Source organism: Macaca fascicularis, chromosome 6 (assembly GCF_037993035.2).
Source record: "Macaca fascicularis isolate 582-1 chromosome 6, T2T-MFA8v1.1".
Classification (NCBI taxonomy): Eukaryota; Metazoa; Chordata; class Mammalia; order Primates; family Cercopithecidae; genus Macaca; species Macaca fascicularis.
This window is the reverse complement of record NC_088380.1, coordinates 135,003,193-135,029,364: the sequence shown is the minus strand read 5'-3', so window position 1 is coordinate 135,029,364 and position 26,172 is coordinate 135,003,193. Positions and strand designations below refer to the sequence as shown.

The following is a 26,172-nucleotide window of genomic DNA, read 5'->3' as shown; positions in this document are numbered from 1 at the left end:
AAAGCAGTTTTCTTGTAGGCAACCTAAAATGGGTCTTGCTTTTTAAAAATCTGACAGTCAGACTTTTTAATGGGATTTTTCCTACCACTGACATCTCATACAGTTAGCAATTTCATTGTGTTTAAATCTGTCATTTATTATCTCATGTCTGTCTCACCTATTCTTTGTTACTCTTTTTCTGTTTGCCTGACTCTTAGATTAATAGTGTATATTCTTGTATTGCAATTTATCACCACAATTGGATTATTAACTATACTTCTGCTTATTTTTTTAGTGTTTATACGTATTTAACTTACTACATTCAAATAATATAATGCCACTTCACTTATAATGTAATAACTTTACAATAGTACCATTTATCTCTTCAATTTTTCGTGTTATTGTTATGTTTTTTACTTCCATGTGTTATGACATCCAAAATTCATTATTGTTGTTGTTGCTTGGAAAAATCAATTCTGTTAAGGTTAATTAAAAAATTAGAAAATATACTTTATCAACACATTACCATTTCTACTGCTTTTCATTTTTTGTGTGTAAGTTAGAATTTTAATCTCACTTTTATTTTGCCTGAAGAACTTCCTTTTACATTTAAAGTCTGAAAATTCTTTATTAACGCTTCATGAATTTTATTATGTCAATACTAAGGATTTTTGTTCCTACGTGGATGAAATTAATAGGCAGTTTAAAGGATAGGATGATAATTTCAATGTCTAAAACTGAAATTTTAAATTTAGAGTAAGAGGACAACAATTCCAATATAAGAGTGTTCAAGGAATATAAATAGACAACTTTCACACGAGGAAATGAAACAGCTAATAAGCATAGGAGCTAGTAATTAGAGAAATGAAAAGTAAAGTAATAATATTCCTGTACAATATTAGGCCAAAGAAAATTAGGATATTGGAGACCGGGCATGGTGGCTCACGCCTGTAATCCCAGCATTTTGGGAGGCCAAGGTGGGCAGATCATCTGAGGTCGGGAGTTCGAGACCAGCCTGATCAACATGGAGAAACCCCGTCTCTACTAAAAACACAAAATTAGCCAGGCATGATGGTGCATGCCTGTATTCCCAGCGACTCAGGAAGGCTGCGGAGGTGGAGGTAGCAGTGAGTCGAGATCGTGCCACTGCACTCCAGTCTGGGCAATAAGAGCAAAACTCAGTCTAAAAAAAAAAAAAGAAAATATCATGTATTGGCAGGAAAGAAGAAATACAGGTGTCTTCACGAACAGTAGAGTTGTATAGACTGCTAGTGGTGTGAAGACTCCTGCAGGCATTCTGAAGGACCACTGAACACTATTCGTATTAGTTACATGTATACCCTATGATCTAGTAATTCTGCTCTGGCTCTGCAGCAAAATGGTAAAGAGTCTCCTTGAGTCCTCAAGGTCCATAGTCATTCAGCTCCACAAAAAAATGTAGTGGAGACATTCACTGTACCATTCACTGAGGTTTTGAGAAGTTAAACTAAGTGCCCATGATCAGGAGAGGAAACATATTAAGAAGTGTTCTGCAGTCACCTGAAGGAACAGATTGTCCATATAACAGTATGGATGGATCTTAAAAACAAAATTCTAAAAGGAAAATTAAGAAACAAACTAAGATATATAACTTGATACCATTTACATGAATTAAAACATATGCATACAAAGGTATTTTACTTCTCTAACCCCACTCTCTTGAGAAAAACTGAGTTTCTTAGAAGGAAGTTTATATAAGTTTTTATAGTAAAAAAAAAAAAAGTATAGATATTCTCAAAACCAGTGTCATCTGTGTTTAAATTGTTTTCTTCTTGCAGATGTTGATGAATGCCAGGCTATCCCAGGGATATGCCAAGGAGGAAACTGTATCAATACAGTGGGCTCTTTTGAATGCAGATGCCCTGCTGGTCACAAGCAGAGTGAAACTACTCAGAAATGTGAAGGTGAGTCTCTCTACTTTGGGAAACATGCCTAATTGTTGACTTTAATGCAAGAAAAACATGACTTCATTTGAAATTTTGAAGACTATTGGTCACAGTTAAAATTCTTGATCTACTATGAAAGCATAGGTTTAACCCTAGAGTAGTTTTGTATTTGTGTATTACAGCCTTAGTGGGTTTGATTTGAAAAGAGTCGATGAGCATTTGCATCTCCTTTGTTATCTCAGTTGTGTTGCAGTGAGAATGGGAGTAATCCAACCATTTATGTTTCTCCTTAATGAAGTAGTTTTCCATTTCACTTATGAAGTTATTTCAAAAACGAAAATTGAGATAGAGATAAGAAGTCCAAGTGAAATACAGTATCATGTGTAAATGATGTGTTAGTAGTTGGCACCATGTCATATATTATAAAATGAAATATTCTAATTGGTATACTGAATATTGTTTGGCCACCAAATTTTTTAAAATGGATTATTGATTCAGGAATGGTTTGGGAATTACCACCACAAATATCTTAATAAAGAATAACTTGCTCAAATAAAGATATCAAAAAACCTAATACTTTTCTGCAATATTAAATATGGATTATAATATTGAAATGTAAGTTACATTATCAGTCCTTAAATAGAATAAATTTACTTGTTATCTATATCTGTGATCAAAACCTGTATCATTTTTATCAAATTCAGTAAGTTTCTAAGTGCATGTAGCTTCAATGATCATGGATATTTAGAATAGTTTTGATGATTCTAGTAGTTTTGATATAATGTTTATCTTTTCAGTTACGTTACTTAAATAAATTTATTTCATCTAAGGTGGTTTTCTAAAGGCAATAGTGTGTAACTGTTCTCATTTTTTTGTGAAAAGCATTATCGTCAACTCAAATTAAGTCTTTTGCTCTTCCTCTTTCTAAAAGTAGTTTGAGTTACTGTTTGTTGATTGGTTGTAACCAGCTGCATTCATCTTTGTAAAAAAGAAAATGGGAAGAGGCAAAATCTAAAGTTTAATTGTGGAAGATAAACAGTAATATGAACTATATTATTTCATAGGAGGTAGAATGTGGGTACATATGCCATTGTTTCAACGCCAGAAACCGTAATCTTATAAATCCTTGGGACGTGTATTATCCTATGCTTTTTTTTTTTTCATTTGCCCTGGTTCATGTATACTAAGCTCCAAATTAATTGTTATAGTTATATACATTTTACATAATTACAGATTAATTTCATGCTCCCTCTAAGAAGAAAGTTTTAAAAAAGTAGTTGATTATTTTAAGGACCAAATAAATTCTCTGTGAAATTGTTTACAGGAATGCCCAAGTATCTTATACCACTTAAATACACTGTTGATAGTCAAAGTCAGCCTGTAGTGGGAAAGGTGAAAGTAACATTTGGAAGACGTGAAAAAATATCTGAATTACCTGAAGAAGCACAAACATTAGACCAAAAACTCAGGAATCTGCAGAAATTCTGGGTTATGCCACTTTTTCCTGGCCACTTTTGTATTTTTTTCTCCTGGCTTTTTATGACTTGATTGTGTTGCTTAAAATTTTCTCACTCCCTTTCACTTTTTACTTCTAGACTAATATCTAAACTAGATGTACTTGGAAACAAAGTTTGATTATAGATGAGAAGGCACAGCCACTGACTGATTATAGTAGTTGTGACATTTCTAGTGCACATCAAACCATGTATTTCTTCTTAGTTAAAAATGGAATGAGGCTTTTCTATGTTACATTTCATCAAAGCAACATACAGAGCCAAGCCAGACATGGGAGAAAGACAGTGCAAGTCTTTATTCACCACTTGCCTATGTTCTTTAGGAAAGAGAGACATTGATAGCATGTAGGCACCACCCAAAGCCCTGAATCCAGTCGTGCCTTTTTACTTCCTGCCCAGGCAGCCAAATCCATTTAACCATTGCCCAGAAATAATTATGTGATTTAATATTTGGGATTGGTGGGGAATAGCAGAATTGGAAGAAGTAGTGATTAGAATTTGAAATATAAAGGTTTTATGAAGGCCTGACTTGTGTATAAGTCATATTTATTTAAATATCTCTTAAAAATGGCTATTTTCAATTTTCTTTGGGTAATACTGTTTCTTTATATAAAACAAGTGGTATTTGCTTATATAAAACTATTTAATGTAATCAGTAGTATAATACATCAGGAAAAACTGTAAACAGTTGCCACACTTAGTGGCGGGTTTTGAATTGTAGTCAGTTTTATGGATAATGTAGTATCTGTAAAAATCTTGCCATAAATGTAATGTTTGCTTTAAATAAAAATGTAACTATTACAATTACTTTTGATCAGCTATCAAAGGTAAAATATTTTAATTTATTATGTGAATTACAGTACGAATATAAAACATAGTACTATTGGCAGATTTAAGATGATGTTCTTCCTGTTTTTACTGTAGCATGTTTCATACTTCTGTTCACACAGCAATGAAATTATCTTAAAAAACCTTTTTTGGTCTTTAAGTTACTAGGTCTGTTCAGAAATACGAAAAGTAAGTTCAGTATTTTGGATCTGAGTGATTAGGAAAATGGTGATATCCTTAACAAGAAACTGCAATTAGCTTATTAATCATTAAACATTATGTTATTGATATTGTGTGTGTGTGTTTGTTAACTATCTCACTCCAACCCTTGAATAAGATCCTTGAGGGCAGAGCCTCTGTCTTTAGTGCTGTATCCCAGAGCCTAGAACAGTTTAGTTGGCTCCAAATATATGTTTTAATTGGGAGTAGGATATATAATAAGTTAATTTATTTGACTTGGGCTGAAAGTCCAAATGCGAGGTAAAATTTGGGCCCAGAGTTAAAACTGAATTTGGAAAGAAGCTACTGGTCTTCCCCAAAGGAATTTTTGCTTCATCTTACCATTTTTCATTTTGTTAGTAATTTACTTTTGCTTTGGTTGCCATTGAAAGACCAAGAGCACATAAACATTTAAATGCAGTTTGAAATGTTTAGATCTTCTGTGTCATGGTTCCTCTTTGGTCACCTGCAGGTAATGCTTCTGAGGTCGGGGACCTTTGCTTTTTAGCTGAAAGAAAGAAATGTTTTCTGCTCATTCACTGGGATGTCTTCTTAACAGAAATCTTATTCTGAAAGGCTTGTTCTGCCAAAAAAGTTAAGTTTGAGTATATATAGTTTTTATTAAAAATGTCATAATACTGGGGGCAGCATTCATCTCCTGACTTAATGTTTGAAACATATCTGTCATTATCTATCATGGAGGCTTATGTTGTTTCATTCTCCTGCGACTCTTTTTTTCCCCCCATATTCAGATATAGACAACTAGGTAAGCTGTAAATCTGAACTCAAAGCAGAAGGAAATACACACTTCTCCCTTTTCCTCTCTCTCTGTGTGTGTATGTGTGTATGTGGTGTGTTTGTGTGTGTGTGTGTGTGTGTGTGTGCTTTAAGGAGAACCAGTTATTTTCCCCCTTTGCTCAATTAGGGTCCCGAATCTCAAAAACACCTCTCATGATGCTCCCTGCAGCCATGTTTCTTTCTGCTGTGCCAGTTTGGTTCCCAAATCTAATTTCCTAATTCTGTATTACAGCGGGTAAAATGATTCTTTGGTGGAATAAACCATTTCTTCACATGCAAAGAGAAGGTTGTTTCAGTTAACTTCCTCTGTTCAAATATCCATTAATTTAAATATCCATTTAATTTAGATGAAGGGAAGGAGAACACATCAGTATAATATGAAATGGTACATTAGAAGACGGCTCAGCGTTTTCCTTTTGTACAATAAATTATTTTCGTTTGAATTTCAGTCCATGTGGATAAAGCACAAGCAGGAGCCAGATGTCCTTGCGTGATCCCCCCTTCCAGACTATACCTTCGTTAACATTCCTTGAGCTAGTTATTCTTTCCTGGCTTACATGGGAGGCAGAAAAAGAGCATCATTGTATTGGAAAGTTTCCCTTCAATGGCTCTTTATGTGGCAGAGGGTTGTTTGCAATTTATTTTGAAGAGTTTTCAGCTTTGTTCCATTAACACAGCATTTTGTTGTTTGAGATTTGTGACAACATATATATTTATTTATGCTCATGAAACTCATAAAAGTTGTTGGCACAGTCTCCTCTGCTGCTCTTCCAACTCTGCTTAGATAAACCATGGAAAATAAACTTTCTGTACTAAACTGAAAAGTACTTGCTCTTATTCATATTACGTAAAGTATATTAATTTTAAAATAAATAAAAAATAAATCCATTAACATTCTCAAGGGGAAAACTACACATTAAAATGGAGAGTGAAGCAAGGGGATTGCTAACACTGGAAACAGATAAGACTTTTTGGGTCATACATTTATATACCATGAAAATCATCTTAGCTTAATTTATAACACTGTAGTTAAAACATACGTATTCCCTGTCTCTTGAATAAGAAAGTTAGGGTGGCTACACTCAGACCTGCTTTCTGCCCCCATCACAAATAATTTATTCCTCACTTATATAATATCTGAACAATTTTTTTTTTGCCTGACTCTGCCAGCAGGATATATGTACCAAAATAAAATTAATAAAAGCTGTATTAATTGAACATTTACTACAGTCTAGACAATATTTAAACTACTTTACATGGGTTATCTTATTAAATCTTCACCACAGAGCTGTGAGGTTAGTTACTATTATTAACTCACCTTAGAGATGAAAAAACTGAGGCACAAAAAGGCCAAGTAACTTTCTTAGGATTATATGGATGTGAAACAGCAGGGCCAGGATTCCAGTGTGCTAGGTTGACTCCAGAGCTTTTGCTCCTAGCCAGTGCTATTCAGCAAATAAAGGTGTTGGATGACCAGAACAAAGATACTGCTAACGTTTCCATAGTTGTTTTTTTTGTTGTTGTTGTTGTTTTGTTTTTTAACTGGAGCTACTGGGTTTAAGAATCAAAGCCTTTTTTGACTTTTTCTTACTTGTGCTAAGCAGAAATGACACCACTCAGGGTTACCGTTTTCCTCTCTTCATGTAAATAGACAATTACTTGTAATCCGATGAAAGTTCTTTGCACTAAGGAATCGCTTTTTATGATACATTTATGTTGGGAGGCAGAGCATAGAGTAGTTTGGAAATTTAGTGCAGAGTCATTTGGAGAATATATATTAAGAGTTAAAATATGAAATGGAAATTTGAAGTATTTATGCTTTTATAAACTATTTGGAAAGGGCATACTAGCAGTGATATTTTTAGTCTGACTTTTAGAAGCCCATGCTGTGTTTCACAAATGGAAACGTCGCATCCAAGAAAGTGAGACCAGCAGGGAAGAGTGATAGGAACTCCAGAGGGGCAGCCAAACAGCAGCTCAGAGCTGACATACGAGGCAAAATGAGCACTTAGCAGCTCCTAACATATTTATCAGAAGTTGCCAATCTAAACTATTTCAGTTTCTTCCCACAAATGGCGTGCACTAGTAAAACACATGTGTTAAGCAACTTGGACAGCACCTTAAAGTATTAGTTAACTAACAGCAATATTTCATGGGGAATTACTGAAGTGACATCACTCCTTTAATTTCAACCTAAACAAAGTGGTTTACATGGAAAGTGGCACGCATAGGTTTCTGTAAAAGTCTAGACCAGAAAGAGATCTTTATTTGAGGCACAGTGGGTAACATCATTGTCATGAACAAGAAATCTGTGAAAAAATACATATTCCTAAAGAAAATTATTCAGCAAAAGGTAATCTTTGGCATGTGAAGACTGGCTTTGATTTGGATTGTGAATCTGGAGCAAAGTTTGAAATATTCAGATGACATTTTAACTTTTTAAAAATCAATTGTATTTTCAAACATGTTTATCCCAGTAACAAGAGGAAAATTATAGAGAAAAATTGCAATTTAAGTTTTCAGTAAAATTCAGGAAATAAATTTGGGGAGGGAAGAGAACATAGTGGCCAGCAATCTGAGATTTGGGACCCAAATGTCCATCTGTGCTCCTGCTGCACCCCATAAGAATTGTGTCATCTCAAGGAAATTAATGCCTGCATCTTTACAATAGGGATAATAACGGTCTTTTCTCCTTAAGGTTTTTATGCATAACGTATAAAGCATTTGACACTTTGGGTCTTTGTTAAAGACAAGGATAGCAAACATTAATTGTGGAAGAGTTCTGATGTGTCATTTCAATGACGACTTTTAGTACAGTTTCTAATGTGGAACTAGGGTATCCATTAATTCCTGACTGGTCTCAACCTGTCTTTATTCCCCTGCTCCAGTTCCACCTAAATTATAGCAATGGGCTTGATTTATTTAACATAAGACAGTGGTCAGGAAATTGCACTTTGATGGATTCAGGAAAAAAATCCCAAATGTTGAGAACCAATGTTGTTTCCCCATTGCCATTGTATGTTTAAATTCTTTTTTAAAAATTATGAAAAAGAAAAGCATGGTAAAGTAATTCACATGATTCTTGCAATTCAGTGTCTGCTAAAGATGACTGGAAAAATTGAGAGCCTCCAAAACATCTTTCTCAGAGACATAAAATTAGATGTGTGTTAATGATAGGAAAACCTATTCTACCCTGAATGAAAGGATCAGATGAACATTTTGCTGAACTTTGCCATTAGAGGAAAAAGGTATCTGCAGTGTTACCTCCCTTTCACTTACTAAATAATTTCTCAATACATTTTTGTTTTGCTTAACATATAACAGCCATTTCACAGTGGAAATGAAAAAACAATAATTCAGGCCAAAATAAAATGCAAGTTCTATAATATTCATATGTATCTTTATATTCTGTTGACAAAATGAGGAAGAAAGAAGGAGAGGGACAGGGAAGAAGGGTAGGAGGAAGAGAGAGAAGGAGAGAGAGAGAGAGAGAACCTTTCTCCGTCTCACAAACTACCTTGGCTCAATGCCTGAAAGAAATTAGTCTACTCTAAAGAAATTCTGCTATAGTCAAATAAAACTGTAACAAAACTTGAAATGTAATACCTAGATCCAAGACTGCAATTCTTGCCAGTGCTGTCACTTACTGCCCATATATATATATATATGTATATATATGTGTGTGTGTATATATATATACACACACACATACACACACACTTTATTCACTGCCAGGCATTGAAAAATGTATGAAGGTCTGTAGAAAAATGTTATGGGCTGTCATTTCTTTTAGATTCATCCTTGGGAGTATATTATGACAGGATGTAAATAAACAAAGCTGTGATAATCCTTGAATTGCCTTTCTTTCTTAGTCCCAGACTAAATCTCCTTATCTTAATGCAAACTTTTCTTATTTTAATATAGTGTTTCTCATCCATACTTTGCCTTTACTTGATTTTAGTACAAATAATTATATTTTAAGAATAATATGAAGGATTCTGAGAATTTTAGTTCTAGTCACCTGCTGTATTGGTCACAAGGTTAGGTAAATGGTTTCTCCATGTGCCAGTAGTTGTTTTACCTGCTTCCACAAGACAGCTATTTAAAAGAGCCCTTATTTCAGAAGACATAAAATCAATATAAATAAACAAACTTAGTTATAGTATGAGACAGTTTCTTTTAATGTCATTTGGTTATTGAGTTTCTATGCTTTTATGTAAGCTTTAGTTTTCCTAGAGGGCTGTGGTTTCATAGTTTACATATTACTGTGTATTTTCCAGTTTAATGATAAAACTATCTGCGGTATATTTTTGTCCCAGTCTAGCAGCAGCTAACATAGGACAAATGAAGGGTTGGGTTGCAGGTTTGTGCCTTTTGGTGAATGGCAGAGGAGAATTTGGGCATTATTAACCAACAGCTGTATGCTATCAAATTAAATTTGCATGACTTGATTTAACTAGCCATATAGCTGGTGCTAATCTGAAGCATAAACATATTCTTCAGCTATAGGTTTCATCTTCCAAATTCTCAGAAATGCTACTGGGACTATGTGACTATAAACCAAAGCTTCGCTTTTCCCATTAGTAATAGAGTGTTATAATAATCTATTATGTCTTATTACATGGAAGAAAATTGCTTTTTGTGTTGTTCTTAACTGTTTTAAGGATTATGGTAAAATCCTCTTATGTTGCAAAATCAATATTAAGTATTTGAACGTTATAACAAGTTTGTAAAAGAGAGGGTCGTAAAAATGATTTATCTTTTAGTACTGCAGTCTAACTTCAAACTTGCATGCTGACCATTATTTTCCAATCCTCTGATAGAGGAAGTAGGCCTTCTTTTAGAAAGTGGTTTCCCAGATAAGATCCTGACCTACGTTTGTTGTGTAAACCTCACCCAAATGCTCTGATTTCCAGTGTCATTTCTTTAAATTGGAGCAAACCCCTAACGTCTTTTTTTTGAGGCACCTGATATGGTTTGACTGTGTGTCCACCCAAATCTCATCATGAATTTTAATCCCCATAATCTCCACATGTTGAAGGAGGGACTTGGTGGAAGGTGATTGGATCTTGGGGGTGGTTTCCTCCATGCTGTTCTCATGATAGTGAATGAGTTCTCACAAGACCTGGTGACTTTATAAGGCAGTTTTCCGTGCTCTTGCTCAGTCTCAGGCTTACTCGCCTGCTGCCATATAAAATGTGCCTCTTCTCCTTCCACCATGGTTGTAAGTTTCCTGAGGTCTTCCCAGCAGTGCAGAACTAGGAGTCAATTAAACCTCTTTATAAATTACCTAGTCTCAGGCAGCTCTTTATAGCAGTGTGAAAACAGACTAATATAGCACCCTAAATGCAGGTCAAAATAAAATACTAGTTTTATTAAAACTTTTTTTTTTACTTATTACTATTAAAATAAAATTTATTTGTCCACAGACCACCTAAAATCATCTAGCCAGTCACTAAATGCAGTCTTTCTAGATCCAAACACTAAATGCAGTCCTTCTAGATCAGGGCTCGCAAACTTTTCTCTGAAGAGCCAGATAGTAAATATTGTAGACTTTTCAGGTCATACTGTCTTTGTCACAAATAGACAACTCTGCCAGTGTAGTGCAAAATCAACCATAGACAATACAATGAATGAGTGACACTGTGTTCCAGTAAAACTTTACTGACAAAAACAGGCAGTGGGCTGTAGTTTTTCAATTCCTGTTCTTGATTTCGCTATTCTTACTCTGTATTTCAAATGGTCTCCATTTTACTTAATTTTACCACTATTTTCTCAATGACTGGCTAGTTGATTTTAAGTGGCCCATGGACCAATAGGTTTCATTTTAATAGTAATAAGCTATAAGAAAAAATTTTAAGAAAAAATATAACCAGTGTATCAAAACTATGTGTTTTTGAATGTTATTCCTGAAAATATTCTTGATTAGCCCAAAGTTCATGTTAAATTTTTTAAATGAGTATATGTGTAGAAATATATTAAGAGGGATGTAATTTAAGTGATTCAGGGTATCACAATAGGTATGGAGGTGAAGTTTTTAAATGATTGGAGTTTGGGACATATCATTGTAAGATTTATGATTATCATTATTATTACAGTAGTCCCCCTCATCTGCAGTTTCACTTTCTACAGTTTCAGATACCTGCTGTCAACCACAGTCCAAAAACCTTAACGGCGAATTCCAGAAATAATCCATATGTTTTAATGCATGCCATTCTCAGTAAGGTAATAACATCTTGTGCTGGAAACATATATCTTCCATTTGTCCAGCATGTCCATGCTGCAGACACTCCTTGCCTAGGAGTCACTCAGTAGCTACCTCAGTTATCAGATTCACTGACACAGTATCTTAGTGCTTGTATTCAAGTGACCCTTATTTTACTTAATAATGCCCCAAAGTGCTAGAGTAGTGATGGTAATGATTCAGATATACCAAAGAGAGAGTGTAAAGTGCCCCCTTTTAAATGAAAAGATGAAAGCTCTTGACTTAATGAGGCAAAAAAATCATATGCTAAAGTTACTAAGCTCTACAGTAAGAACAGATTTTTTTATCTGTGTAATTGCAAAGAGGGAAGAAGAAATTTGTGCTGGTTTTGATGTTGTACCTCTAACTGCAAAAGTTATGGCCACAGTACATGTTAAGCACTTATTTAAAAATGGAAAAAGCACTAAATTTGGGGTAGAAGACATGAACAGAAATGTGTTCCTGATTGACAGCAGTCAGGTTCAGTACCATGCATGGCTTCAGCCATCCATTGAGGGTCATGGAACATATCTCCTAGAGAAGGAGAGACTGCTGTATTAGAAAGCAATTGTAATTCTCAAAGTAAGTGTTGTCAAGCAGGAACTCAGGATCTTGTTATTTTTTCCAGAAAGTTCCAAAGGGAAAGGAATGACCCGCTAAGATAACAATAAATTTGGCTCTACTGTTTTACTTTGTATATCTACCTTACTTATTCCCAATTATCACCTCCTATTTTTTCTACTCTTCATTATATTACTTCTCTTTCTAATCTTCTCTACTATTGTCTATACTGCTGTTAAAACCTGGGCATTCCTAAAATCAGAAGACATGAAATTCTCTCAACATTATCAAAATCATTTCAGATTGTTCTATATTTATGAGTTTGTCTACCTGTATACTTCATAGGATATGAGTCAGTGTGGCACTTGAAGAGAAGTTCGTGCTATTGCAATCAGTATTTTGTTTTATTTATTTATTTATTTATTTTTGAGACAGGGTTTCACTCTGTCGCCTAGACCTGGAGTGCAGTGGCGGGATCTCAGCTCACTGCAACCTCCACCTCCCAGACTCAAGCGATTTTCCTGCCTCAGCCTCCCGAGTAGCTGGGAATATAGACCTGTGCCTCTACACCCAGCTAGTTCTTGTGATTTTAGTAGAGACGGGGTTTCACCATGTTGGCCATGCTGGCCTTGAACTCCTGACCTCAAATGATCCACTCACCTTGGCCTCCCAAAGTGCTGGGATTACAAGTGTGAGCCACCGCGCTGGCCTGTATTTTATTTTTTCAATATGATTTTGCAAGAGAAAACATTTAAGCAACTACTGCTATAGGCTTAGACATAAATAGGTTCTGTTTTAGACATGAACGTGAACAAGAAAGGAAGTGCTTTAAACATAGTGCTATGTTTGTGATGTGAATGTAAAACATAATAATGAAGTAAGCCAAATATAACTAAAAAGTAAAGACTTAAATTTTAAAAAGATAGAATAATAAATGTACAATAATACAGCATAAGGGAATTCTTTTATGTTCAAAATCCAGAAATTATAAAAGAAAATAACTGATATATTCAACTATATAAAAGTTTAAAAAAAATGAAAAATGAAAAAACTTCTACTGGCAAAGACATCAGAAAGAATATCTAAAGAAAAATGCCAAAGAGAAAATATTTGCAAGTAACATTGAAGGCAAAGGGCTAAATTAAAGGCAAACACCTAGGAATAGGTAAGAAAATGGCTAACACCTAATAGAAAAATGACCGAAATATTAGAAGGTAACACACAGGAAAGGAAATATAATAATTTTAAAAAGTGCTTTAAATGATATGTGAAAAAAGTCTCAGAGGTTGCTTTCTTGTTTTGTTGAATTCTAAGTACAACAGATTTGTAGTCCTTGAAGATGTTTTGTATAGAAAACTTGAAATTTGCAAAAGAAAAAAAGTTCTCATTTATGCTTTAGTGAAACAATACTGTAAAATTTAATTGTAGGCTTAGAAATTAATTCAGCTTAATAAACTCATAGCATATCACCTTTCACAAATTATCATAATTTTTCTCCCACATGGAATGCTTTTCTTAATTTACTATGATAGAAAAAACATTTCTCATAATTAACAAGTAAAGCAAAACAGGAAGTGTAGTATCCTGGCATTAATGTGATATTAGATTATACATTTTAAAATATTTCTTCAATATCTTTATTTTCCTTGCAGTTTCAAGATGGAAGATTGTTATTTTGATGTTTTGTTCCATAAAGTATAATGTTGCATTGTGTATAGATCCTTTATGCTAGTATATGTGAACACTATTAGTAGTGGCTAGTTATTAATATTTCTATCTGGAATTAAAAAATGGTGTGGATTTCATGAATACAATATATTCTCAAATCTGTTCCTCTTTAAGAAGATAATTAAAATTTCATTTGCATTTTTTTTTTTAGGAATACTACTATACTGTAAACCATTGTCTTTAGTATTTGTATAGCCAGTGGGCAGTAGGAGTGGGAGGAGGGAGAACGGAAATGATGAAAGGAATGGGAAGACTATTTTGCCTTTAGTAGCCCATCGCTCACCTCCAAGCTGTGTAAAAAGAGAATCCTTAAGGAGATTGAAGAGAATGGTATTGGGGATCTTTTTTGAAAAGTGTCATCCATGAACTAGAGTGTGGGAGAGGGAGAAAGTAGGGAGTACAGCCTGACTCACACCTGGAAAGGCTGTTCTGTGTTTCCAGAGTTTGAAAGGCAGCAGGCATGTGACTTTCCCATCTGCCAGGTGAGGGCCTCACAGAAAAGAGATGAGTTGAATTGTCCCGAGAGGAGCTCTGTCCATGACACTACCTGGAGGGTGGCTGATCCCAGCATGAGGATGAGCTGTCAGGAACCTGGGGTCGATGAGAGTGGCCAGGTAGAGGAGTTGTTATCCCTAGAATCATCTGTGAGAGGTGAGAGACCTGAGGATTGGGAGGATTCTCAAAATATTAATAAAGTGGCAGGGAAGCTTTGGACCTGCCACACCCAGACAGCACTGATACCAGAATCATTCATACAAAAATATATTTATGGAGTTCTGGCACTCTTCTAGACCCTGGGAACAGAGTAATGAACAAAATAAATCAAAGTCTTTGCTCTTAAAAGGCTACATTATAGAGACAAGAGACAGTCAGTAAACAACTAAAGTCTGTACTATGTCAGAAAGAAAATAAAACAGGATGAGAGCCTATAAAATGCTAATGTGGTGTGGAATTTTAAACAGGCAACCAGGGAAAGTCACTGACATAGCCTTATTTCAGCAAAGATCTGAAGGAAGTAAAGTGATAAGCCAGGGCTGAATTCCTAATGGGGGCCAGCAAGCACAGTGCCCCTGAGGTAGAGGTACCCGTGAAGTGTCTAGGGCACGCCATTAGGAGCTCCGCCAGTGTGACTGGAGCTGAGCACTAAGGAGGAGACTATTTAGTAAGAGATGGTTTTAGAGATGTAGTCCAGGGCCACATGGGGAGGGGCTTTGCCAGCCATGGTGCATACTTTGGACTTCAGTTTGAATTCTCAAGGATGGGAGCCATTAGAGGTTTTCAGTTAAGAAGTAGAATATTCTGACCTTCATTTTGGAAGGTTTACTCCAGCTGCTGGATGGTAACAAGATAATAAGGGAACAAGTGGGGAAGCATGGAACCACTTGGGAGGCTCCTGCAATAATCTAAGTGAGAGTTGATGGTAGCTTGGACCAGGGGTTTTTGTGGTAAAAGTGATGAGAAGTGGTTGAATTCCAGATGTATTTTGAAGGCTGAGCCAGCAGAATTTGTTGACAGATCAGTTGTGGGGTAGGAGAGGAAAAGAATTGAGTAATTTCAAAGCTTGTAGAACTGAAGGTTGAAATTACCATTAACTGAGATGGAGAACATCTGTGGGGAGAACATAGCGAAGGGGAAAGTTATCAGGAATGTTTACCAAACCAAACTTGAGTTCACCTGCCCAGTGCAGCTAAGCCAAACACTGGCATCAAGATTGCAGCAAAAGAAAATGAGGCATTTATTGCAGGGTGCCCAGCAGGGAGAATCAGGCAGCTCGTGCTTCAGACCTGAACTCTCCAACGGCTTTTAGGTAAGGATTTCTAAAGGCAGGGAAGCAGAAGTTACAGGCAAAGTCATAAATCAATACATGGAGCATATACATTGGTTTGACTGAAAGAGGCTGGGTATCTTGAAACAGGGGCTACAAAACCATAGGTAGAGTCAAATATTTTCCAATTTGCGATTGGTTAATAAAGAGCAGCTTTATTTAAAATTTTGAAATCAGCAGAAAACAATGTTAGCTCTGGCATGCGGGTATGGCTTTCTCCAGGTCCCTCAAGAAGAACTTTAGAACAAACAATGGCGGTCAGAGTTCAGTCCTCAGTTCCCTTTGATCTGAGGTCTGTGTGCCAGCAGATCCTTTTGGTGGGGGTCTGGGTTTCTGAAAAACAACACAGGGATATAATGCTAAGGTACTATATTTAGTTTCTATAGAGAACAAAAATCTCATTTTTCTAACTTCTTTTGTTATTGTTTTAAGCTACGATAACGTTCTTTCTTATTAAGTGGCTCATTTACTTCTCAGGACTAGCTATGTGCATGGACTTTCTCTAGAAGGAACTAAAGATTGTCTTTTATTTCCGTGCTTGGTGGGGCAGTGGTGGGGGGCAGGGGTGGCAGAAGCTCAGGCCCCTACAAGGGGTCCCTGCTCCGTCTCAGGAGCTCAGTTTTACAGGGTTAATTTGAGACATCTGTTAGACATTTAGATAGATATTTGTAATTGCATGTATGAGTCAAATTCAAGGGCAAGGGCAAGGTTGGCAATATAAATTTGGAAGTCTTCAACTTAGAGTTGGTCTTTAAAGCCATGAGACTAGATAAAGTCAGTCAGGGGAGGCATTTTGATAGACAAGTCCAAGTGCTGAGCCCTAGAACATTTCAACATTTAGAGGTGCAAGAGATGAGAAAGCACCAGCAATGGAAACTGGGAAGGAAAAGTCCAGGAGATTATAGCTCCATAATCAAGAAAGATCTTTGTTCCTGGTACCTGTCCTCTCACTTCCTTACTGCAACCTCGAAAGTGCTCATAGTAGTTACCAGCTAGAAAGAAAGGACTGGAAAGATGGAAGAAAGAAGAAGCCATGCCCCTTCATTACTGAGGGCTTCTGAGCCTGGGGGATGCTCACCCTAGGAAGAAGGGAAGCTTTAACTGAATGAAAGATTAGGCTGTTAGATTTCAGTGGACATTTTGTTTATCTGAAGGGGATGGGAAAACCTGTGTGAATTGCATGAGATTTCCTAGGGTCAAGAGAGAATATGCAAAATGACTGTGGGAGAGATAGTTGCTTTCTGCTTGCACTCTAGCAGATTCAGATACCCATTACCATATATTCTCTCAGTTGACATGAAACTATTCAAAACACTTTCAGCTTCATGACTTACCATCCTAAGTCTACAGGCAGAAGTTTAACTTTTGCATAAATCATCAAACAGCAGGTGCTCTTAGTAACTTAAGGAAAAGGGAATTTCAAATATGAAGGTTTTTGAAGTCTCAGTGAAGACCTCTGAAGTGTTTGGGTGTACTTGAGAATCGTCCAGATGTGTAATGTGAATGTGTCTGTGCTGTTAGAGCACAGTTAGAGTGTGGTCCTAATGAGGGTCAGCCACAGAATTGGTAGTCTCCCCGTTCAGCTATTTTGATCATTTTTGCACAGAGAATGCTAGCGAATGACTTGTTGGATTTATGCAATTCCATCACCCCACTGAGAAGATCAAAGTATGTGGTTTACACACAAAGCATTAGGAGTGACTTCTCTCTGCTCATGCCTTCGCACGTACACAACCTACTTTGTGCATATATACAGATAGGTCTGTGTAGTTCAGTATGTGCAGCTACTTTTTAAATTTAGATAGGGTACATATGAATGTAACCTGTCAAGAGAATAAGGAAATCAATCAATAGTAAGAAAATTTAACTCTATGAATTTGAAGATTAACATTCTTTATAAAAATTGCACATGTATGTGTTTCAGTGAATGAGGGTACCATTTTCATTGAGTTTATTTCTTTTTATGGTAATAAGCATGAAAAACACAGAGGCTCATGCTCATTTATATGCTAATTCTATGGTGGAATGTAGGACGGATTTCTTTTTCATTTGGTGCCATTTATTTAGAAGATACAAAATAAATGATTTTTAGATGCATCGTTAGAGTAATGATAACAGACCAAGACTTCTTAAATTAATGTTCTTACTGCATTATGCCAAAATTCATTTTAAAATCCTCAGGATTTTATGATTATACCTTCATGTACTGATACTTAATGGGAAAATATTAAATTTTACCTATTAAATACTACATTCCAAGTTCTAAATTCTTGCAGCTTTGCCAAGTTCAAATAAGTATAGTAAATTTAACTTTGGAATTTCCTGACTTTTGCGTTGCTGAATTTTTAGATTTTGCCCAACATTAAGGGAGTCTTTCAATTTAACTTCCCTTTATTTAAAATGTTTAGGGCAATTGTGAAAAGTGAGGAAGATTGGAGGAAAGAAATACTCTGGAGGACGTGATTTTCACAGCTTGCCGCAATATATTGTTAAAATATATTCCCCTGCAGAAGCTTAGTGTCATTATGTTAAGTCTTCAGTATTTTAAAACATAAATAACTTGATCTCACTTGTCTTAAAGGTCTGTGTTTTATGTTTGAAGTTTGTCCTAATGTGTCTTAAATTTGGACTAACAAAGGGTGACAAAATACTTCTACTTGAGCAAATTACCTCCCCGCAAAAAAGAGAGAGGGACAGAGAGAGAAAAAAAGAAAAAGAAAAAGAGAGAAAGAAAAACTACTGCTGGCAAATGGCTATGCTTTCCAAGAAATATTTGCTTTGGAATGCATACCAAATACTTAAACTCATATTGTTTGATTATGTTACTAGTAACTTTTATGTATTTTGAAATAGAGATAGCTTTCAGACTGTTAAATGTTAAAAATCACTGTGATGGAGCTGCCTCTTGCCACCATTATTACTTCATGCCTGAGTTACTGCAAATTAGTGTTTAGAAAGATGCAGTATTGATTTCAGGCCAAAAGGGAACCATTCATTACTTTGCTGCAGTAGTAGCCTTTCAAAAATGCAATTATTCAGCCTAAGTGAACAAAAAACTCTTAATTAAAAAGTTCCCTTAGTTCCCATTAATGTTAACAAAGACTATTTTCAATGTATTTCCTTAGACTAATAACAATAGAAAAGAGGGACAAGAAAGAATATGTATTGTACTATAGTAAAATCCTGAAATAATGCAAAAATAATGATATAATGTGACAGACCACAGGCTTTTATCCTCTGCACAACCCTTGGTGTTTTCCATCATTCTAAAAAATACCCTTCCCTTTCTATCTTCTCCTTGGGTAACTGCCCTCGCTCTTCCTTCTTGTTCACATCAAACTTTGGAATTATCCCTAATCATTCTCTGTGTTCTTTCTTCTGATTTACTCCCGAACCCATTCTAATCTAGGGATCATTCTCACCAGTCAAGTGAAACTAATTTCATCAATGTCACTGGATGGACCTTTTGCATTTTTTATCTTACTACAACATCCCTGCGGAACAATCATGTATAAGCAGTTGGCTCCCAAAACTATAATGCAGCTCTCTCTTCTGAGTTACCTACGTTTGTATGCCAGACACATATACTTTAAACATCCCATAATTATCTCAAACTCAACATACACAGACCGAGTCTTCAGCCCCACTACACCCACCCCACATGTATCTTATCATTATTTCTCATCTTCATCATGACAGTAATTGGCACAATTATTCATTCCCTTTCCCAAGTTACAAACCTGGGTAAAAATCACCCATTTTATCACCAAGACATTTAAATGGAGTCTAAATATATTTCCTAAATATATTTTGAATTCATCCACTTCCCTGCCTTTGTCACTATTGTCTCTCTTCTAGATTTCTGAAACAGTTTTTCTTCAGGACTCCTATCTCCTACATGTTCCACTGCAATCCTTTCTCTACACTGCAGCGCAACTACCTTTCTAGATCACAAGTTTAGTCATGTCACTTTCCTACATGGATCTCCTGTTTAAAGTTCCTGCCTGATCATTCTGTTCACCTCTCTAGCCTAACTTTTTTCCACTCATTCTGATTCAGACACAGGTAGATTTATTTAGTTCCTTCAATAAATTATGCTCTCTCTTGCCTTGTGATATGGTTTGGCTGTGTCCCCACCCAAATCTCATGTTGAGTTGCAATAATCCCCGTGTGTCATGGGAGGGACCTGGTGGGAGGTAATTGAATCATGGTGGTGGGTTTTCTCAAGCTGTTCTTCTGAGAGTCAATAAGTCTTATGAGATCTGGTGGTTTAATAAAGGGGAATTCCCTTACACATGCTCTCTTGGCTGCTACCATGTAAGATGAGACTTTGCTCCTCCTTTGTCTTCTGCCATAATTGTGAGGCCTCCCCAGCCATGTGGAACTGTGAGTTCACTAAGCTTCTTTTCTTTATAAATTACCCAGTCTCGGGTATGTCTTTGTTAGCAGTGTGAGAATGGACTAATACATCTTGCCTTTGTGAGTGCTCTTCCCTCTGCCTGGAGAAGAATATTCGATTTGATTTTCATGGCCTGTTTATCTGTTTCAATTTAACTGTCACTTTCCCAGGGAAGTCTTTCCTGGCCCCTTTCTCTTCTGCATTCTCTCACTATCTTGTACTATTTTGGCTGTAGAATTTATCTCACCATGTTGTCATCAGGAATAATCCCAGTCTCTTGACCACCACTGATGGCTTCTGGAGAAGGAGTCCAAGTAGTTTCAGCTTAGCTCACTGTTTTTCAATAGTATTTGTGGGCCAAAGAAATATTTATATTTTATTTTGAAACCAGCTGCATCTTTTTTTTGTTTTCTCTTGTTATATGTCATCTGTCAGTGCTGTGTGTTTGGGTAAAAAGGATAGTACTAAAGCTTTTTGACGGGAAGTCAAAATCTACATGTTTAATAAGCTTTCCATGTGATTTTTACACACAGTAAAGTTTGGTAACATCTGTACTCTATTTTACTCTCTTGAGAAGAGTAAAAGATATCTGACATGAACTTACTCAACCTCAGTTCTATTACTACATACTCATTTTCCATTTCCCCTGTCTTTGATGAAGTGTCTTCACATTTTTCCAGAGCAGAATGTTCCAGCTCTGCACATTAATTCCATCACCTTTCTGTACTCCTTTTAACTCTTGCCATTAGTTAGTTCATTTTCTAGTAGGGATCTCTTCTCTTTCCTGACTCTTCCTCTTTACCTACAAAGCCATCCTAAAACACATTAACCACAAAACCACTCTTTCATCTCTTTAGTCACTTTTCACTATACTATTTCTCGCTGCCTTTCTTCACTGCAAATTTTCCCAAATGCTTAGTGTATACCAGTTAGCTCAAGTTTCTACTTATTTCTTATCCTTTTGTAAAATTGCTTGTATTCCCTAGAATCCCTCATTGCATTTGGTGTTCTTGCTTATTCTGTTTCTTCTTAAATATTTTTTCTTAACATACTAGTTTCCTTTTGCTGCTGTAACACATTGCCACAAACTTTGTGGCTTAAAACAACCGGTTTATTGTCTTACAATTCTAGAGATCAGAAGTCAGAATGGCCTAATCAAGCCCAAATCAAGGTGTTGGCAGGATTCATTCCTTTTGAAGTGTCTAGGGCACAATCCGTTTTTGTTTTTTTTTTTTTTTTGCCTTTTCAAGTTTCTAGAGGCTGCCCTCATTCTTTGGCTTGTGACCTCTACTATCTTTAAAGCCAGTAGTGTAGCATCTTCAAATCTGTCTCTGAATCTGACACTCTATTTCCTTGTTCTACTGATAAGGATTCTTGTAATTAAATTGGACAGAGGACCAGATAATCTAGGATTATCTCTGCATCTCAAGATCAGCTGATTAACAACCATAATTCTCTTTGTCATGTAAGCTCACATACTGATAGGTTCTAAATATGGTATCATTGGGTGCCTATTATGCTGCCTACTGCTATTGACTTCCTTAAAATGTAATAGCTTTTCAGTAATACTGGTGATGCTGTTTTAACTTTTCTTTATCTTCACTTGCTTCTCTTCTTTCATATGAATATGTCCCCTTAGGACTTATCTTTAACATTTTTCTTCTCGTGTGATCTCTTCATTTTATATTATTCATCTCAACTGATTTTATCCACGTTGATGGTTTCAACTGTCTATATATACCCATAGATTCCAATCACCTTGCAAAGACCTCCTCTAGACAGTCAACAGTTTTTAGATATTAGTAACTCAAATTGTTGATCATGAAGCTGTTAATTTTCCCAGAATATATTTTTTAATTTATTGATTTTACTAATATTAGCTCAATAATGAAAGTTACTGCTGTTTTCCCCTATTCTTGCTTTTACTTTCAGGATATTTTTTCATGTATTCTTTTCTTTCCCAGTCCCACCTTCATTAGCTGGAATTGAGACCATGCCATCATCCCTACTGTCCCTGACTTATCAGTCCTGATCATCTTTATTGACCCTAGTAGATATCTTTGCCTAAAGTGAAGTTCTGATCACTCTCCTTGCCTGCTTAATGATTCGGTCACTCCTCTTTGCCTATAATGCAAGGACAGATTAAGGAAAATGGCATTCTAGGCCTGTCACTTAACTTTCTGGTTTTATTGTTTTCTAAGTAAATGCCCTCAGGTCTTGGGAAACTGCCCATTTCTCATCCATGCCTGTAATTGGCTACCTCTGCACTTTAGCTATAGTATTTCCACTGTCTGGAAGAACTCCACCCTCCTGTCTTTCCTGCATGCCAAAGTTCCACCCCATTCTTTAGGGGCCTTTATCAATCAGTTACTATGTCTGCCAGGAACTTTTGCTGATTCTCGTGATTGAATTGAGATAGCATGTTGTTAGTCTTCTTTGATGGAATAAATCATATTGTGCCTTGTTTTACATTTAGGTATTTGGTATGTGGCAAATCAAAGGCCTTATTAATGAGCAATTACTTAATGAGTTCATGAATGAATACTATATACCCAATCAATATCTGTTTATTTGATTTCTTTAAAGAAGAGAAGTTGAGAGTTTTAAACAATGAATAACATCATTTCCATTAACTATTGTTTCTTTTTATTTCAAACAAAATATTTATTTGAGAGATATACCCTTTTATGGCCATTTAATTAACATCAGTAAGTTAAATTTTCAGTGTGTTTAAATTTCAGTCTGATTCAACCCTTTTTTATAAAAATATCTTTGATCAGTGATTGTACTATAGGTAAAACTAACATTTGCTTATCGAAGCTGAAGGTAAAACAACGATAATTCAAAAATTTCATAACTATCCTTGCCACCTTGATGTATACTCTTAGGCTGTATGGGAAAAAAATCAAAAGAAGATCCTGGGGATTACGTTTGCCCCCTTTCCCACAAACAAATTCTGTATTAGAGGAAAAAGTTTTTATGTTAAGTGGCTGGTCTGGAAAAGTTAGTATGTCAGCTTTCTTGGTTATAATAAGAATGTAATAAGTAAGATCTCTCCCAATGGCTAGTGGTTCATATTAAATTAGAAAACCTGAATTCAGTTAAAAAGAACATGGAATGGGAGGACAAGGCTTCCAGAATGGTGATATACGCATCTTGGTAGACTCTCTCCCAAGTAAAATGAGAATTTAACTCATGAAATACATTTTTTAAAAAATACCAACAATATAAAGTCTCTGAACAATCAAGAAAAAAATCCAGCCCCATATAGAAAAGACTATACATCATTGTCAATTATCAAATTTAGTCCCATATAAAAAGAATTGTACCTTGGCTGGGCGTGGTGGCTCATGCCTGTAATCCCAGCACTTTGGGAGGCCAAGGTGGGCGGATCACCTGAGGCTGAGAGTTCGAGACCAACCTGACCAACATGAAGAAACCTCGTCTCTACTAAAAACACAAAATTAGCCAGGCGTGGTGGTGCATGGCTGTAATCTAAGCTACCTGGGAGGCTGAGGCAGGAGAATTGCTTGAACCCAGGAAGCGGAGGTTGTGGTGAGCCAAGATCATGCCATTGCACTCCAGCCTGCGCAACAAGAGCAAAACTCCATCTCAAAAGAAAAAAAAAATTATTATACATAATTATCAATTGAGAATTATCTCAGGAATGCCAGATTGGTTCATCATCTGAAAATTAAGTCATGTAATATATTATTTAAGTAAAAGACAAAAGCCATGGTCACCTCAATATATGCAAAAAACCAAAAACATTTGGAAAAAAACCCAATACCTTTGTATTATAACAATGAACAGAAAATTAAGAATAGAAAGGAAAAAAGTAAGAATAGAAAGGAACTTTCTCCACTTGATAGAGGGCATCTATGAAAAACTACAACTAACAACATAGTTAATGGCGAAAGAATTAATGCTTTCCCTAAGATTGGGCACAAGATGGATGTCTACTCTCACCATTTCTTTTCAACACTGTACTACACGTTCTAGCCAAGGCAATTATGCAATTAGGTAAATAACAGGTAACCAGACTGGAAAAAAAGAAGTAAAACTATCTCTATTTGTAGATAACACATGTTTAGTGGACAAGGTAACAACTGAAGTGAATAAGGTATCCACTAAAGTGGCTATGGTGTTCTCTAAAAACTGTTAGAACCAATGAATGATTTAAACAAAGTTGCAATTGTACAAGATCAATATACAAAAATGAATGCTATTTTCATACTGGCAGTGAATATTCTGAAAATGAAATTAAGAAAAGGATTTTATTAATAATAGGATTAAAAAAATAAATGGATTAGGAATAAATTTAGCAGAGAAAGTGATAGATTTGTACACTGAAAACTGTAAAGCCTTGTTAAATTAAGAATGATCTAAATAAATAGAAATATACACCATGCTTAAGATTGAAAGACTTAATACTCTTAAGATGGCAGTACTCTCCAAATCAATCTATAAATGCAACACAATCTCTGTCAAAATTGAAGCTTGCTTTTTTGCAGAAATTGAAGAACTAATCCTAAAGTTCATATGGATCCAAAATACACATTTTTCATACCAGCACATGGAATATTCTCCAGGATAGAGACCATATGTTAGGCCACAAAACAAGTCTCAATGAATGTTTTAAAAGTCAAAATCATACCACATATCTTCTCAGATCACAATAGAATAAAACAAGAAATCAATAAGAAGAAAAACATTGAAAAATTTACAAATACATGGAAATTCAACAACACGCTCGTAAATGACCATTGAAGAATGAAATCAATGGGTCAATGAAGAAATGAATAAGGAAATTTTAAAAATTTCTTGAAACAAATGAAAATGGAAACACAACATACCAAAACCTATGTTACACAACAAAAGTAATGCTAAGAGGGAAGTTTGTAGCAATAAGTACCTGGGTCAGAAAAAGTACAAAGATTTTAAATAAAACAATTAATGATGCACCTCAAGGAACTAGAAAAGCAAGAACAATCCAAACCCCAAATTAGTGGAAGGAAAGAAATAAAGATCAGAGCAAAACTAAGCAAAACAGAGACTGAAAAAACAATACAAAGGATCAACAAAATGAGAAGTTGGTTTTCCTGAAAAGATAAACATTATCAATAAACTGCTAGTTAGACTAATCAATAAAAAGGAGAGATGACTAACAAAATTAGTTAAGATGACTAAACAAAATTAGAAATGAAAAAGGAGACGTAACAACTGATACCACAGAAATGCAAAAGATTATTAAAGACTATTATGATCAATTATATACTAACAAACTGGAAAGTCTAGAAGAAATAGATAAATCTGTGGACACATACAACCACCAAGATTGAATCAGGAAGAAATTGAAAACGGGAACAAGCCAATATAAGCAACGAGACTGAATCAGTACTAAAACATCTTCCAACAAAGAAAAGCCCAGGATTGGATGGATTCACTGCCAAATTCTACCAAACTTATAAAGAAGAACTGACTCCAATTCTCCTCAAACTATTTCCAAAAAATTTTAAGAAGGGAGTATTGTCCTTAATGTATTCTACAAAACCAGACAAAGACACAACAGTGACCAAAAAAAACTACAGGCCAATATTCCTGATGAACATGATGTAAAAATCCTCAACAAAATAGTAGCAAAATGAATCCAACAGCACACAAAAAAGATAACACAACACAATCAAATGAGATTTATACCAGAGATGCAGGGATAGTTCAACATATGCAGATCCATAAACATTATACATGACATCAACAGAATGAAGGACAAAAACCGTATTATCATCTCAATAGATGCAGAAAAAGCATTTGATAAAATCCATCATCCCTTCATGAAAAATCCCTCCACAAACTGCATAGAGGGAACATAACCTCAACGTTATAAAGGCCATGTATGACACACTCACAGATAGCACCATACTGAATGGGGAAAAGCTGAAAGCCTTTCCTCCAAGAATTGGAATAAGACAATGATGACTACGTTCACCACTTATATTAAACAGATTACAGAAGTCCTAGTCAGAGCAATCAGATAAGAGAAAGAAAAAGCATACAAATTAGAAAAGAGGAAGTCAGATAGTCTCTCTTTGCAGATGACATGATCTTATATTTAGAAATCCTAAAAATTGCACCAAAAACTCTTAGATCTG

The 26,172-nt window shown here is 35.5% G+C and overlaps 1 protein-coding gene across 1 annotated transcript in view; it reads left to right on the top strand.

The window, feature by feature from the left end:
• Positions 1 to 26,172, top strand: part of FBN2 (fibrillin 2) — a 269,644-nt gene that overhangs the window by 90,898 nt on the left and 152,574 nt on the right. Inside the window, exon 7 of the mRNA XM_005557677.4 lies at positions 1,797 to 1,922. Within this exon, the coding sequence (XP_005557734.3) occupies positions 1,797 to 1,922 (126 nt within the window). The remainder of the gene's footprint in view (positions 1 to 1,796; positions 1,923 to 26,172) is intronic.